The sequence below is a fragment of the Capricornis sumatraensis genome, chromosome 10 (genome assembly GCF_032405125.1).
Source record: "Capricornis sumatraensis isolate serow.1 chromosome 10, serow.2, whole genome shotgun sequence".
Lineage (NCBI taxonomy): Eukaryota > Metazoa > Chordata > Mammalia > Artiodactyla > Bovidae > Capricornis > Capricornis sumatraensis.
Window position 1 is genome coordinate 103,593,024 of NC_091078.1, and position 15,850 is coordinate 103,608,873.

The following is a 15,850-nucleotide window of genomic DNA, read 5'->3' on the forward strand; positions in this document are numbered from 1 at the left end:
ACTCCCCCGGGCATTCAGTGACTGGGGATCGAATGGGGGTGCACGTGAGGGGTGGGCTCTGGGGGCCAGGGACGGGTGCTGGGTTGGTCCTGGTGGACCCCAGCAGAGCTCGGCCTGCCTCCTCACCCCGGACGCCTGGACCTGAGCCCAGTGTTTCCGCTCTTATCCCCGCAGGGAGCCGGGAGGCCGCCTTCACCTACGCCATCATCGCCGCGGGCGTGGCCCATGCCATCACGGCAGCCTGCACCCAGGGCAACCTGAGCGACTGCGGCTGCGACAAGGAGAAGCAGGGCCAGTACCACCGGGACGAGGGCTGGAAGTGGGGTGGCTGCTCTGCCGACATCCGCTATGGCATCGGCTTCGCCAAGGTCTTTGTGGACGCCCGGGAGATCAAGCAGAACGCCCGGACTCTCATGAACTTACACAATAACGAGGCAGGCCGGAAGGTGGGCAGCCAGGGCGGGGAGCCGGGCGGCGCTGGCGCAGAGGCCGCAACACGGCTTCTTCGTTAGCGGCTGGCGATGGGGCGCAGGGCAGAGGCCGCAACACGGCTTCTTCGTTAGCAGCTGGCGATGGGGCGCAGGGCAGAGGCCGCAACACGGCTTCTTCGTTAGCGGCTGGCGATGGGGCGCAGGGCTCTGCCCTTAGCCTGGTTCAGCTGGAGTCCGTGGTTGATTCGCTGCTGGTTGGGGGTCCTGTGTGGAATGACACTTGTCAGTTACCGACAAGGATGAGTAATTGTGTCCCTGTTAGAACACTGTAACTCAGCAAGATGGGATGAGGGGTGGATATGAACTCTAGTCCTGGGATCCACAAAAGCAGCTGTGAAAACTCCGACTGTGGGCCTCGGGGGCCTCGGGAGTGGAGGTGAGTTCAGTAGAAGCCATCCCTCTGGGGTGCATGCCAGGGCTGGTAACACGTCCTTGGTCAGCTTAACCAAGGTCGGGAGCTCAGAAGGATGGAGGGGGCCACCCCCTCTTCACTGTCTCCTCACGCCCTCCGAGAGTCTGGGCTCAGCTTGGAAGGCGGTCTGGGGTGTCCCAGAGTGGCCGCCGCCTCTGCTTTAGACCCAGATTTTCATGCACAAGCACTTCTTTTTTCGCTGTTTGTTTTCAAAACTGGTCGTCACCAGTGACTCTTGAAAAATGTGCAGGAGGGAGAAGAGAAAGAAGGTTACTCCAGGGGCTCAAACACGTGTCCTGGCGAGGGGGCCTGGCACGGCCCTTTTGGCTGCCAGGGCGCCTTGCTTTGCTCGAGCGTGTCTGGGGGCCGGTGGTCTTCTCCCTTCGTCCTCATGGCATCCCCGTGAACGGTAGCACTGCCACCCCATTTTGCAGATGAAGAGACTGAGGCGCAGAGGGGTTGACTGACGTGCTATTCAGGGTCAGAGCCAGAATGTGAAGCCTGGAGTCTGGCTGGCGGGCTGGCGTCCTCTGCACTGTGTGGGCTGGCAGTGGGCCCCCAGGGTTCTGAGCAGGGCTCTCGCCGCTCTCTTCCTCCCGGGAAGGAAGCAGGGCTGGCGGGAGTGTCCTCAGTCCAGGGAGAAGAGGGACGGGGAGGCGGCAGGGGAGCCCTTCCCAGCGCCTGGCACAGGGCTGGCCCTCAGCACAGGGTGGGTGTGACTGCAGACGGTGCGTACGTGTGGCGTAGGAGGGAGCCGTCTGGTACCGATGTTGGGGGTGGCCCACCCGTCTCAGAGGGGAGCCGGGCTCCCTGCAGGTGCACAAGGAAGAGGCCCCAGCAGCTGTCTGTCCCTCCCACTGTGTCAGAGCCTTCCGGCTGGCCATGGTGAGTCACCAGGCAGGTGCTCGGCTGGTCTGTACCCGGTGATGATGGCGGGGTGGGGGTTTGGCCTGAAGGCCCTGCTGGTCCAGCCCTGTGCCGGAGTGCCTGCCCAGGGCAGTCTGTCCCTCCCACTTGCTACGGTCGGAGCACTTCTTAGGGCTGAAGTCACAGGTCACTGGCTCCCTCCTAACCTTGAAGCTCCCATCCCTAGGGGTGGACAGCAGAAGGCAAAGTGGCTTCCCTCCACTCCGTGTTTCCTCCCATGTGGCTGCCTGGTCCGGCCACGGTGAGGGCAAAAGGAGAGAGCACCTGGCAGGGCCATGCACATCAGGCGGGAGGCGGTTCCCTGAGCTGCCAGCTCCAGCAGGCGAGAAGGCCGTGCGTGCTCTTCAGAGCAGCTCCGGGATGAGGCAGCAGACGGGAGCTGTCCGACATCGTGAGATCAACCTCAGGGGGCTTCCTGGAGTAGGTGGACCCCAGGAAGTGAGTGAGGTTGGGCTCCGTGGAGAAGAGAGATGGAGGCTAGCCAGGTCTCGTGGGGAGAGGTCATGGTCAAAGGCCCAGAGGAGGGGGCTTGGGGTCAGCTCAGGGGCCCAGTCTGGCTGGTTGGTGGGTCCCTGAGGGGGTAACAGCGGCCGGGAGGGTGTGTGGTCGCTTTGCAGGCCTGGGAGGTGAGAGCAGTGAGTTTCCTCCCGGAGCTGCTCCGCCCTCACTGCACAGCTCCGCTGTGCCCCCTTTCAGCCCCTTCCTAGCCGTTTCCCGGATGGTGCCTCGTTCTGGGGCCTCTCCCCCTCCCAGAGCCCAGGCTTGATGAGGACAGAGACCTCATATGTCACATTCTCAGCTACACCCCAGGGCCTGGTGGACAGAGGCGCTCTGTGTCCACATGGCCTGACGGGGTGGGTCCTCAACGGCCCCTGGGGAGCCCCTGATGGTTCTGGAGCGGGGGAGGGCGGAATCACAGAGACGGAGGCCGTGGCTAGGGTCAGGAGTGGGATCTGGGCATCTTGGCAGAGTGCGGGTTGGGGCTGACTTGACGCTTCTGAGCTCAGGGGTGCCCCCGGCACCCCCACAGCACCCCCTCCGCCGCCACCCAGCTCCACCCTGGTTTGAGAGGACACTTGAGGGTGACTTCCTGGATGGCCGTTCAGCCAGACGCTGTATTTTCCAGAGCAAAGAGGTAGAATCTGGGGCTCCCCAGCACACACGATCAGCCACCAGTGCAGCTGCTTTGTGGTTTGGGGGTGCAAGCTGAGGCCTGGAGCGCGTCCTGATTAGCCTTCAGCTCCCCGGGGCAGTGCCCACGCCACTCGGCCGGAGCACGGCAGGAAGGGGGTCTCCCTGCCTGGCACCTCAGTCCCGGAACCGAGGCACCCCAAGTGCCCGGACCCAGATCCCAGCGGCCAGGACCAGGGCCTCGCCCCGGGAAGCCGAGGCTCAGCCTGGAGCCCAGCCCTCTGCGGGCCTCGGTGTCCTCATCTGTCACACAGCATGATGAGCCTCCGTTTATTCTGGGGCCTGGCGGGGGTGCAGTTGGAGGACCCCCAGGACCCTGCAGCCTGCAGGTATGGGACCCCGCGCCAGAGACTCTGCCCACCCCAGGCTTCCGTGGGCCGCAGGTACGGTGGAGCTGGAGGTCTTGGTGAGCATCTTGGAAGGAGGCGCAGATGTGTTTATCGCCGGCTCCCTCCCCCTGCTGAGAGGAGACAAGACTCAACCTGACCACGGGGCTCTGGGCTTGCTGGCAGCCGGGGCAAGAGAACGGGGGGAGGGGGACGCGGTGTGCGTCCCGGGGGCCGGGGCAGTGGCAGACCCCACGAGGGGTGGCCCTGGGGCTGCAGGGGCGCCCCCGCCCCAGCTGACTGATGATGAATAACACGCAGGGATCACCGAGTCTCCAGTTTGCTCTGGGGGACGCTGAGCCAGGCTTTCACCTGCAGATGTGTCCGAGGGGCTGTGCTGGGTGGGGGGTGGGCACCCCTGCAGCCCGTGACCTGCTGTCTCGAGCAGTCGTGTGGTCAGCAGTGTGAGTCAGAGGGGTCAGGTGAGAAGACAGAGCCAGCAGATCCTCTGGGGATGCGATGCTCCAAGCAGAGTCGCTGCTGGAATTTTGTCATCGTTGTTCAGTTGCCAAGTCATGTCCCAACCTCTGTGACCCCATGGACTGCAGCCCGCCAGGCTTCCCTGCCCTTCACCATCTCCCGGAGTTCACTCAAACTCATGTCCATTGAGTTGGTGATGCCATCCAACCATCTCATCCTCTGTCGTCCCCCTCTCTTGCCTTCAATTTTTCCCAGCACCAGGACACATATTTTGGAATTTTAGGGTCACTGTATTTTGGGGTTGAAATCACAGACTTGTTGAGGTTGGGGCTGTAGAATGTTTACACTCTCACACTTTGGGTTTGAAATCAAGGTCTTTGGGAGGGAGAGAGGCATCCGAAGCAGTGGGTTGGAATCTCTGGATGGTGTTGGGATCTTTGTGGCTTTGCGTCATCTCTTTCCCACCTTTGGGGCAGTGAGGGGATGAGCTCACCGTTCCTTTTGCCCTCAAGGTGCTCAGTCTGGTGAGAGAGGTGGGCAGAGGAGCAAAAGTGATGATTCGGGACTGAATGGTGCAGGAGGCACGCAGTTGTTCAGGAGGCTCGTAAGGGCTCAGAGGCGGGAGCAGTTTCTTCTTGGAGAAGTCCGGACACCTCTGGGGCAAAAAGGAGGGACCCACGAGCAGGGCTTTGAAGGATACGTAGGAGTCCTCTACGTGGACAAGGCAGGCGGGAGGGAGGCAGTTCAGGGAGAAGTCACGGCCGCTGTAAAAGCATGGTGTTGGTCACTCAGGCGTGTCTGACTCTGTGTGACCCCCTGGACTGTAGCCCCCCAGGCTCTCCTGTCCGTGGGATTCTCCAGGCAAGAATACTGGAATGGGTTGCCATGCCCTCCTCCGGGGATCTTCCTGACCCAGGGATTGAACCCAGGTCTTCTGAGTTGCAGGCAGATTCTTTACCATTTCAGCCGCCAGGAAAACTCTACAGGGGTGTGAAGTCCTCCAAAAGTATGGGCCCTTGGGGCAGACTACATATACGTGGGGACAGGTGCCCGTGGGTGATGGGGCTGCAGAGGGGGCTGGGGTCAAGTGCAGGCCCAGGAGAAAGCGTCCCCCTTGGGCAGCGGTTCTTGCAGAGGCTTTGCAGGAGGGGTGCCGGGGGCAGGTCTCTGGGACCAGGTGGGGAGCAGAGTGCAGGGGGGTGGGGTGGCAGCAGGTGCCCCAGCCCTGCAGGGCCCATGGGTGGGTAGGGGAGCACTGCTGTTTAGGGGCTGGGAAGGGCGGGAACCCAGCTTGGGTTGCATCTGGGGTGGATGAGCAGGAGCCCACCTCCTTGCAGTCAGGCTCTGGGGCGGGGGGAGACTGGACATGAGGGGTGATGGTTATGGGGGTGCACTTGGGCTTGGGAGGTCCTGGTTGGAGCCACTTCTGGGAGCCACCAACTGGAGGTGAGAGCTGACACTCTGGGGTTTTAGCAGGACAGCTAGCCTGAAGATTATGCTGGGAGGGCCCAGAGCCCGGCTCAGCCCTGGGGAAACGGGCACTGGGGCAGGAATGTATGGGCTGCGGAAGATGGGGAGGTTGGCCTTGTGGATGGCCCCTCATTGCTGCGCTTGGAGCCGGCTTTCTGCTGGGGGCCTGGGGGTCAGTCTCTGCACCTCCGTGACGCTCCTGCACTGGGCCAGGTGTGCCTTCGAGGCCTCGCTAGACACTAAGTGCCACGCGTGCAGGGGAGCTCTGGGGGCCCTTCCTGGGCAGGTGGTGCCTGAGCCCCGAGAAGGCAGCCCTGGGGATGGGGGCCCGGCCGGGACGGGGCTGGCCCCGCTGGAATGTGCTGCTCGCTCCAAGGGAGGTGAGCTCAGGGAGATGGAATTCCACCCGGACGGGAGTCACCTCCCGGTCCCTGCCCAGCCCCTGCCCGCCGAGGGTGCTGGTCTTGTCCCTTCCTGCCCTGCCCCGTCTGGTCTGGGTGCTCCCAGGAGCGGGCTTCCCACCCTGCCCTGAGGCCCGGGAGTCAGGACGGCAGGGCGCTGGCCTCGGGTGGCTGGGGCGGGGCCCAGATAAGGCTGCTCAGCTATGCTCCTCTCTGCTGTCCTGAGGGCCACTTGCATATTTGATCGGATGGAGTGGTCAGGTGGCACGCCGAGGGCCTGAGCCCAGCCAGGTCCCACCTGCCCTGGGTCCGGCCGGCCGCCCAGGCTGGGCTCTGGGGAGGCCTCCGAGGGCCTCCGTGTCCTTCCCGGCTCCGGGTCTGGTGCCCGTGTGGGTTCTTCCGTTTCCAGATATGACAGCTTCCAGCTGGAACTTGAGGGAGGTGGACCAAGGGTGGCTGTGGGCAAACCCCGACCCTCCAGGCCTTCTGTGTCCTCCATGGCGGGACCTTGAGTGTCAGAAGGGTCTTCTAGTTCTGACGTGAGGCGATGGGAAGAGTACAAGGTGCTTAGGACCGACTGGACACCAGCTGTGTCCCCAGCCGTATGCTCCGGGAGTCCACCAAGCTTGTGTTCCTGCCGCAGGGCCTTTGCACGTGCTGTTTCCCCGGTCTGGAATGCCCTTCCCTCAAAAGTCTGCATAGCTAATTCCTGCTGGGCTCTGCTCAGAGGTCCCCTTCCCAGGGAGTCCCTCCCTGACTTTCCACCTGTCTGACCACCTCTGCTCTGTTCACTGTCCTGCTTTCTGTGTCACACTTACTGCCGTGTGAAGTCATCTTATTCACACAGCTCTTTACGTCTCTGCTCGGGGCTTCCCTGAATGGCTCAGCGGGTGAAGAAGCTGCCTGCGGTGCAGGAGACACAGGAGATGTGGGTTCGATCCCCTGGGACAGGAAGATCCCCCGGAGGAGGAAATGGCAACCCACGCCAGTATTCTTGCCTGAAAAATCCTCTGGACAGAGGAACCTGGCGGGCTATGGTCCAGAGGTGTGCAAAGAGTCGGACACGACTGAGTGACTAAGCACACACTTGGTGTTTCTGTCCCCCGTCTCCTCCCACTACGACATCAGCACCGCAAGGGCTGGGGCGGCCTGAGTGTGCAGCTGTCTCCTCCGTGCCTAGAACGGGGCCTGGCACACGGTAAGCGCTCAGGCAGTATGTGCGGACTGACGAGTGATGTGCCAGGCATCTCCTCTCACCCGGGGGGAGTCCCCAGATAAAGAACAGGCCTCCCAGTCCAACGGGAGATAATGAAGGGTTTTTTAGTACAAATGTGTCTCCAATGTTGTGTGGGGCATACTTAGAGCAAACATGTATTCATTGCGTACCTCACAGTAAAACTTCAATGGATTTCTTGTGTTTTTACGTTAATATATTTATGTTGAGATGTCAACCCACGTGCGGTTGTAAGAATTCAGAAGGCTCCCGCGTGCCCTTTGCTCGGTGTTCCCCGGCAGCTCGTAAAGTTAACACGGCATCCCAGCCGGGTGTGGGTCAGCACAGTCAGGACACGGAACGTTGCGTGGCCCTGCGCTTCCCTCCGGCAGCCGGAGCTGCTTCCCACCCTGCCTGTTCCCTCCTCAGACCTTGTTGTTCAGTCATGTCCCTGTCTTTGCCACAGACAAAGAGTGGACTGCAGCACACCAGCCTCCGCTGTCCTCCACTGTCTTCCGGAGTTTGCTCAAGCTCATGTCCATGGAGTCTATGACGCCATCTAACCGTCTCATCCTCTGTCTCCCTCCTCCTCCTGCCTTCAATCTTTCCCAGCATCAGGGTCTTTTCCAGTGAGTCAGCTCTTTGCATCAGCTGGCCAAAGTATTGGAGTTTCAGCTTCAGCATCAGTTCTTCCAATGAACACCCAGGACTGATCTCCTTTAGGATGGACTGGTTGGATCTCCTTGCAGCCCAAGGGACTCTCAAGAGTCTTCTCCAGCACCGCAGTTTGAAAGCATCAATTCTTCGGCGCTCAGCCGTCTTTATGGCTTTCTGAGCCCCTGGCAGCCACTAATCTCTTGTCCATTTCCCTTTCATCATTTCAAGGTTGTTATATGAATGGAGTTGCACGGTAGGTAACCAGTTGGGATTGGCTTTTTTCGCTCAGCATAATCACCTCATGATCCATTCAACTTGTTGCGTCGATGGAGAGTTTGCTCCTTTCTATGACGGAGTGTGGTTTCACGGTCTGGAACCCTGCCCCCATTAAAGGCTGTCTGGTAGTGTCCGGGCGGGGGCTATGGTGCACAAGGCAGCTGTGAGCACTGGTGGACAGGTGCTGGTGAGAACGCACAGCTCCAGGCCTCTGGGGGTCAGGGCCGCAGTGGTGTGTGGAGCTTTGTGAGGAAGGGCTACACTCTCGAAGAGCGGCTTTGTGGTCCTAGGTGGCTGCCAGCGCTGTGCCAGGGAGCCCGTTTCACTGCATTCTCTCCGGCACTGGGGGTTACCACTGGCTTTCGGTTTTGCTGTTTGAGAGGTGTGTGCGGTTCCTCACTGTGGTTTTAACGACTGTTTCCCTCGTCGCTAGTGACGTGGACCATCTTTCCACGTGTGTATTTGATGAATGAACATCCTCTCCCAGGGAATGTCTCTTCGTGCCTTGGGCCCGTTTTCTGATTCGATTAGGTTTTTTGCTGCTGAGTTTTGAGAACTGCTTGTATGTTCTGGACGCTAATCTTCTGTCAGACACACGGTTTGCGGTGCCCCCTGCTCTGGTTTATGCCTGTCCTTTGCTCCTTTTCGTAGATTCTTTGGCAGAGCAGAAGTTGTTAATGTTAATAAGGTCTAATTGATCAGTTCTCCCTTTTACGAATAGTGCTTTTGCGGTGAACTCTCTGCTGAGCCCTCGGTCCCGAAAATTTTACCCTGTGTTTTTTTTCTCTAAAAGCTTTGTAGTTTTACATTTGAATGTGCCTTTTGGGGGGCCTTCCCTGGGGGCTCAGATGGTGGGGAATCTGCCTTGCAGCACAGGAGACCCGGGTTCGGTCCCTGGGTCGGGAAGACCCCCTGGAGAAGGGAATGACTACCCTCTCCAGGTTTCTATCCTGGGAAATCCCACGGACAGAGGAGCCTGGCGGGCTACAGTCCATGGGGTCGCAGAGAGTTGGGCACGACTGAGCAACTTAACATACACACATAGCTTTAAATATCTTTCTAACGTGTCTGTTACGAAGTAAAACTCAAAAACCGAAGCCCCTACTCTGGTCCCCAGCCTCTACTGCCCTGGTCTCCAGACGGCGCTGAGAACTTTGCCCACTTAATAGATGGGAGGTGGTTCCCATCACAGCGACCCTGCGCCCAGGCCCAGCTCCCAGCTCGGTCCCCCCTTGCTGTGTCAACCCCTCCCCACCCTGTGACCGGCCAAAGTAGGGGGTGGGCTGGACGGGGTGCTGCTGTGGGCTGAGAGGTCCTCGGGGACAGCCCGCTGGGATGGCCAGGCTGGGATGTGCAGGCCCAGAGGAAGGAGTCAGGCAGGTCCAGAGCGGAAGCTGCGAGGAGGGGCTGGAGCGGAGCTCGGGGGGGCCCGGGGGTGGATGCCCGGGAGGCCTGAGGGCTGTTTTCCAGTTCTCTGTGGTGACGCAGTGGGGGCAGGGCACAGCCAGGTCCGGTGGCTGATGCTGCTGCGGCGATAGCAGTGGGAAGGGCAGGGAGGTGATGGGGGGCGGGGGCAGCGCCAGCCCTTCCCCGGAGAACGGAGACGTCTCCGGGCCCCCAGCTCCGCGGGGCCTGGTCCTCAGCACCCCGCTTAGCCCTGGGTTGCTGAGACCCCCTCCCAGCCCAGTCTGGGTGGGGACAGGCAGGCCCAGAGGTATTGGGAGGAGCTTAGGACCTCAGCCTGAGGCCGGTGACCTCTGGGAGGCTGTCACTGTCCCCCCGGTCAGCGAGGGGCCTGGGGTGGGGGCGTGGGTAGGCCAGGAGGCAGGACCACAGGGCAGAGGAGGCTGGGAAGAGGCTGCCGGTTGCAGCTCTGGTGATGGGATGAGCCAGAGGGCAGGTGCCTGGTTGCTGGGAGAAGGTGGGGGGCCGGTTCTGCGTTCTCACCGGCTTCATCCCCACGGGTCCCGTGAGGCTCTCATTGTCCGTTGCCATCTCCATCTTACAAATGGGGAAACAGGGGCCCAGAGGTCAAGACACAACCCAGGCCACACAGCAGGCAGGGCTCCCTTAGCTCTGGGTCTGGCTCTTAACCTCTGACAGCTTCTCCTGCCCCAGGGCCTGTTGGACCTAGACGCGTTTCTCCCTGGTTCTTCCGTCCCGTGGTTCCAAGACCTTGTCCTGAGATTCTCCAGTCCCCTGTTCGGGGCACCTCGGATGCTCTGGGGTCCCCCGCCCCCCAGAAGGCCCCAGTGTCTGACGTTTGGGGATCGTAGGTCATTTGGGCACCCCCTGTCCTCTCCTGTCCTGGCCGCTGCAGCGCTGGGGCAGCCCTGCCTTCGTCCTGGGAGAGGACTCTCCTGGGTCAGGAGGGAGCAGGGCCCTGTGGAGAGGAAGTTGCGCCCATTGTCTGTCGCCAGCAGGAGAGGGGTCTGGACCGTCCTGGGCGTGCAGGAGCTGGACAAGGAGGTGCCAGGGGTACCCAGGCCCGTGCAGGGACTTGGCACGCCTCCTGCCATCGTGGGACCTCTGGGCTGGCTTAGCCTAGGGAAGCTGGCTGGGGACCCTTATCCTGTACCTCTGCTGACTCCTCCCGTCCCTCTGAGCTGGCGTGAGAACCACCTCAGCACCTCCAGGAGCCCACCCTGGAGGCTGGCGCCCAGTGGGTGCGCTCAGCAAGGTGGGGCGGCCTCAGTGCAATGCCCGCTGTCCAGAAGGGGTCCTGGGGGGCTCGGGGGTTGCAAGGGCCTGTCCCCTGCCTTCCTGCGCACAGCTGTGGAGCAGAGGGGCTGGGCTGAGCCTGGCTTGGCCTGCTGTGGGGAGTGGGCTCTGGAGATGGTGCTCAGCTTTCCTGTTTCCGGGCTGTGTGACCTTGGGCGTCTGAACACGCCTCTCTGTACCGCAGCGTCTCCCTCTGCAGAACGGTGATGACGATCGCTTCGTATCATGAGGGCTGGAAGAGCAAAGGCATTGAAAGTGTTCTAGCGCTGCTGTCCCGTGTGGCCGCCGCGGGTCCCGCGTGGCCGCCGCGGGTCCTGCGTGGCCACTGAAGTTTGAATTCATTGCCAATGAGTAAGACGAAGCATGCCCCTCAGTCTGTGTTTCCCAGGCTAGGCGGCCACGTGGCCTGTGACTCGGGCAGGAAGGCCCGGTGGACAGGCTGGCTTGGGGTGGTGGGCACTGGGCTCACACCTCCGTGTCACTTCTCGGGGGACCCGGAAAGGTCTGGCAGCAAGGGGCGCAACCCTGCCACCTCTCTGGGCCCTGGCCAGCCGAGGAGAGGGCCTTGTAGAGGGGCCGAGGGTGGCAGTCCCCTTGGAAGTCGTCCCCAGCGTGGCTACGGGCCCTCCAGGGGCGGGGTAGGGAGGACACACATTTGAAACCGGCCAAAGTGGGAGGGGCCGGTCTGGCGAGGCCCTGTGAGGCCTCCCAGGTGGGGCGCAGCAGAAGGGGCTCGATTTCAGCGCGGCGAGACCAAGTCAAAAGGCGCCCACCAGGGACAATTGCCACCTTTGTGCCCTGCGGGGGGAGTGAGACTCCGGGTGTTATCAAATCTGCCCAGGCCGGGGAGGGGGAGCGGAGTCGGGGGTGGTGGGGGGCTTGGCACCCGGGCGGCAGTGTCACTTGCCCTGATCCTGACACTCATGTGTCCTTTGAGGAGCAATCGAGGTGCTGTTGTGTCCCCCAGAAGGACCCCTGGGCTGACAACGGGCTTCTTCAAGCCCTGCCCTGCAGCGCGCCTTCAAGACTCGGGCCCTGTGCTCTGTCTGCACGAGGGCGTCTGTTTCACCGGCCTGACCACCTTGCGGGGGGTGGTCCTTGTGAGCTCCGTTTTGCAGACGGGCAGCCAAGGCCCCGGCTCGAGGGCTGCTGCAGGTCGGGGGCTCACCTGACCTCAGGGCCACCCCGGGACGTTGCAGGGCCCGCTGCGGGCGGACAGGGCCAGCCCAGCCTCCGCTGCTCAGCGCGCCCCTTGCAAGATCTGTCGCACTGTGTGTTGGCCTAGTGCCACTGGTCTCCAGAAATGAGCCCCGGCCCCCGGGGAAGGCGCTGTTGCTCCCATTTTACAGATGGGGAAAGTGGAGGCACAGGTGGTTAAGGGGTGGACTGAGGTCACCCAGGCAGAAAACATGGCAGCAAGCTCCCCTCTCAGCTACCTGCCTCCCAGCCCGCGCTCTGCCCAGCCTCTGTGTCTCGTGTCTGTCTGTCTGTCTGTCTGTCTGTGTGTGTGTGTGTCTGTGTGTGTGTGTATGTGTGTGTGTGTATGTGTGTGTCTATTTGTGTGTCTGTGTGTGTGTCTGTGTGTCTCTGCGTCTGTGTGTGTGTCTCTTTGTGTGTGTGTATTTTAGACCTAAGGATTGGTGCTATTTTGAAATAATGACTCTAACAGTGTTTGTAAGACACTTTATAATTTGCAAAGCCGCGTAGTGGTTCAGGCAGTAAAGAATCCCCCTGCAGTGCAGGAGACCCCAGTTTGATCCTTGGGTTGGGGAAATCCCCTGGAAGAAGGGAATGGCAACCCACTCCAGTATTCTTGCCTAGAGAATCCCATGGACAGAGGAGCCTGGCGGGCTGCAGTCTATGGGGTCGCAAAGAGTTGGGCACGACTGAGCGACCTCACTTTCTAACACGGTTCCTTGGTCAAGCCTCATGGTTTTCCTCCAGGCGAGCGGGGGTAACTGTGCCCATTTTGCAGGTGACCTACTAGAGGCTCTGGCCTGTGGGGCTGGCTGGTTCTGCAGGGCGTCGAGTCCTGGGTCGGGGGCAGATCAAAGTCTCCTCGCCACACCGAGCTCTTGACCCAAGAGGGGACGCTGGGCTTCTGTTCTGCACTGGGAGGTGGGAATCACAGGCTGAGGAAAGAGGTCAGAAGAATCCTGACTTTGTGGTTCGCCATGTGACCTTGGGTGGGCTGCCCGCCTCAGCCTTGGTTTCCTCCCCAGGAGAGAGGCAGTGATAACCTGCACCCCAGAGCCATCGTGCAGAGTGAAGATGCGGCCCGGGCTCTCCTGTGACGGGCGCTTGGAGGACAGCGGCTGCTGTCGTGAACATGCTTTTTCCCGTGGTCAGTGGTGGTAGCTGCCGTGGTCATTTTAAAGCCCCAGTTGGGTTGTAATTCCTATATTCAAAATTCCTTAGGCTCTTTCTAGCTCTGAAGCTCCGTGTTTCCCATGGACCATTTGCGTGGCCTGCTGGGGACCTGGGGAGGAGGTGTGCAGGAACTCGAGGAGACTGGTCACTTCACTGGACAGAGGCGAGGGGGTCGCTAGGGGCAGAGCCCGCTGCACGGGTCCTCCCTGCTCCATGACAGGTGAGGTCCCCCTGGGTCTTGGGGGTGTCAGAGCAGCGCCCCCAGGAGAGAGCTGTGTCCCGGCCCTTCCCAGCCCCCCCAGAGGTACCCAGGCGCCGCCACAATCCAGGAGCTGCAGAACTGTCTGTGGAACCCGGTCTCCTGCCCAGACGTCTGTCCAGACTCGAGCCTCAGCTGCCCCCGCCCCGCTCCAGGGGTCTGCTGGCCCGGAGCCCACCCGCCCCAGCCCTCACTGTGGCTGCTTCTCCCACAGACACGCCCCTGCCTCCATCTGCCCACCCATTTTGGGGGAGCAGCCCCATCCTCCCCACCATCCGGGCCCTAGACCTGGGCTTGGTCCCGACCCCTGTCACTCCCTACGTCTGGCACGTCGGGCTCTGCCTTCTCGCATGGCGCTCACTGTCCACACCTCATCGCCTCCTCCCTGGTGTAGTACAGCAGCCTCCTAACGCGTCTCCCTGCTGCCAGCATGCCCCGGCAGCCTCTTCAAATGGAAGGTGGTGGTGGTGTTTTAATGTTTGTTGATTTATTTGGGGCTGTGCTGGGTCTCCGTAGCTGTGCGTGGCCTTCCTCCAGTTGCAGCCAGCGGGGGCCGCTCTCCATTTGGGGTGCGCAGGCTTCAGGGCGTGGGCTCCAGGCGCACGTGGGCTCCAGGCGCACGTGGGCCCCCGTCCCGGGGCTCGCGGGCTCCGGAGGGAGCGCTCAGCAGTTGTGGCGCACGGGTTCGGTTGCTCCAAGGCGTGTGCAGTCTTCTCAGACTAGGGATCGAACCAGTGCTCTTGGCGTTGCGAGGCGCACTCTTAAACCACTGGACCATGCGTGAAGCCCGTCACAGGGAAGCTACCTTATCTACTCTCCACTCCCAGCCTTACATCAGCCCCCAGCTCGCTCAGAGCAGAAGCTGGTCTTCACAAGCGCCAGTGAGGCTGTTCGCGACCCGGACCCCAGGGACCCTCTGACCTCATCTCCTCCTTCCCTTTGCTCACTCTGTTCCGCCTGTGTGAGTGCTTGTGTCTGCTAAGTCACTTCAGTCGTGTCTGCCTCTTTGCGACCCTGTGAACTGTTGCCCGCCAGGCTCCTCTGTCCATGGGAGTCTCCGGGCAAGAATCCTGGACCAGACTGCCATGCCGTCCTCCAGGGGATCTTCCCAGCCCAGGGATCAAACCCTCGTCTCCTGCATCTCTGCCTTGGCAGGTGGGTTCTTTACCACTAGCGCCACCTGGGAAGCCCACCCTTGTCTTACTCCAGGCTCTGCTCTAAGTACTCGATGTATATTAAGTCATAAGAATCTCCTAAGAGCCGAGTGAAGCACTATTTTTAAAACTACTGTGGTTGGTTTACAATGTTGTGTTAATTTCTGCTGCATAGCAGAGTCATTAGCTTGCATATACACAGTCGTCTTCGTATTCTTTTCCACTGTGGTTTATCACAGGACATTGACATAGGTCCCTGGGTTGCACAGTAGGGCCTTTCAATCTGTGTCTGTTCATTCCAAACTCCCGATCCTTCCCTCCTCCGACCCTTGGCAGCCACGGCCGTTCTTTGCCTGCGAGTCCGCCTCCGTGTCGTGGACCTGTTCACGTGTGTCCTACTTTAGATCGCACGTATAGGTGATGTCATGCGGTGTTTGTCTCTCTCCGTCTGACTTAGGAAGGAAGTACTGTGACCTCCCTTTTACAAGCGAGGACACTGAGACACAGAGAGGTTCGTTAACTCACCCAAGGTCATACCGCTTAAAAAGGAAATAAACAGAGAGCCAGGATCTGCCTGCAGGCAGTATGGCTCCAGAATCTTTCCTCTTGCCAGAGTCTTTCTCTCGGGTACATCACTGACTCATTCACTCGGTACGGATAACACACCTTCTGTGAGTCAGGTGCGAGATTTTAGCAGCAGATGACTAGAAAATGGTCTTGGCCATCAGGGAGCTCACAGTCGAGTAGGAAATGCAAAACAAATAAATACGGAGAAAAGAAAGATATGCTCATTCAGCGAACGTTCACTGGCGTCTCCTACGTGCCAGCCCTCTGCTCAAGCCAGTGCTTCCGAGCTGCCGATGTTCTAACAGCACAGGGAAAGAGTGAATTACCACGTGGGGTCACGGCAGCGTGAGCTGAACTCGGTGAAGGAGGGCGGGAGACGGTGGGGCCTGGCAGTGGGAGGCCCCAGCGTCTGGGAGCTGGTTTGGTGGGGGCGGGGGGGGGTGGGAGACTGAGCCGTTGGGCAGGTGGATTATGTGGATCAGTTCAGGTCAGTCGCTCAGTTGTGTCTGACTCTCTGCGACCCGATGGACTGCAGCACGCCAGGCCTCCCTGTCCATCACCAACTCCCGGAGCTCAAACTCAAGCTTACCAACTCAAACTCATGTCCATCGAGTCGGTGATGCCATCCAACCAACTGATTCTCTGTCATCCCCTTCTCCTCCCACCTTCAGTCTTTCCCACCATCAGGGTCTTTTCCAGTGAGTCAGTTCTTTGCATCAGGTGGCCAAAGTATTGGAGTTTCAGCTTCAGCATCAGTCCTTCCAATGAATATTTAGGACTGACCTCCTTTAGGATGGACTGGTTGGATCTCCTTGCAGTCCAAGGGACACTCAACACAGAAGTTCAAGAGCATCAATTCTATATGTGGATAGTTGGGTGGATAAATAGACGATAGGTTGTATTTGGAAGGATGGGCAGATGAATGGTTATATGGG

The 15,850-nt window shown here is 60.4% G+C and overlaps 1 protein-coding gene across 1 annotated transcript in view; it reads left to right on the forward strand.

Moving 5' to 3' along the window:
- The window catches only part of WNT7A (Wnt family member 7A), a 64,110-nt gene that overhangs the window by 21,257 nt on the left and 27,003 nt on the right, over positions 1–15,850 (forward strand). Inside the window, exon 3 of the mRNA XM_068982875.1 lies at positions 175–446. Within this exon, the coding sequence (XP_068838976.1) occupies positions 175–446 (272 nt within the window). The remainder of the gene's footprint in view (positions 1–174; positions 447–15,850) is intronic.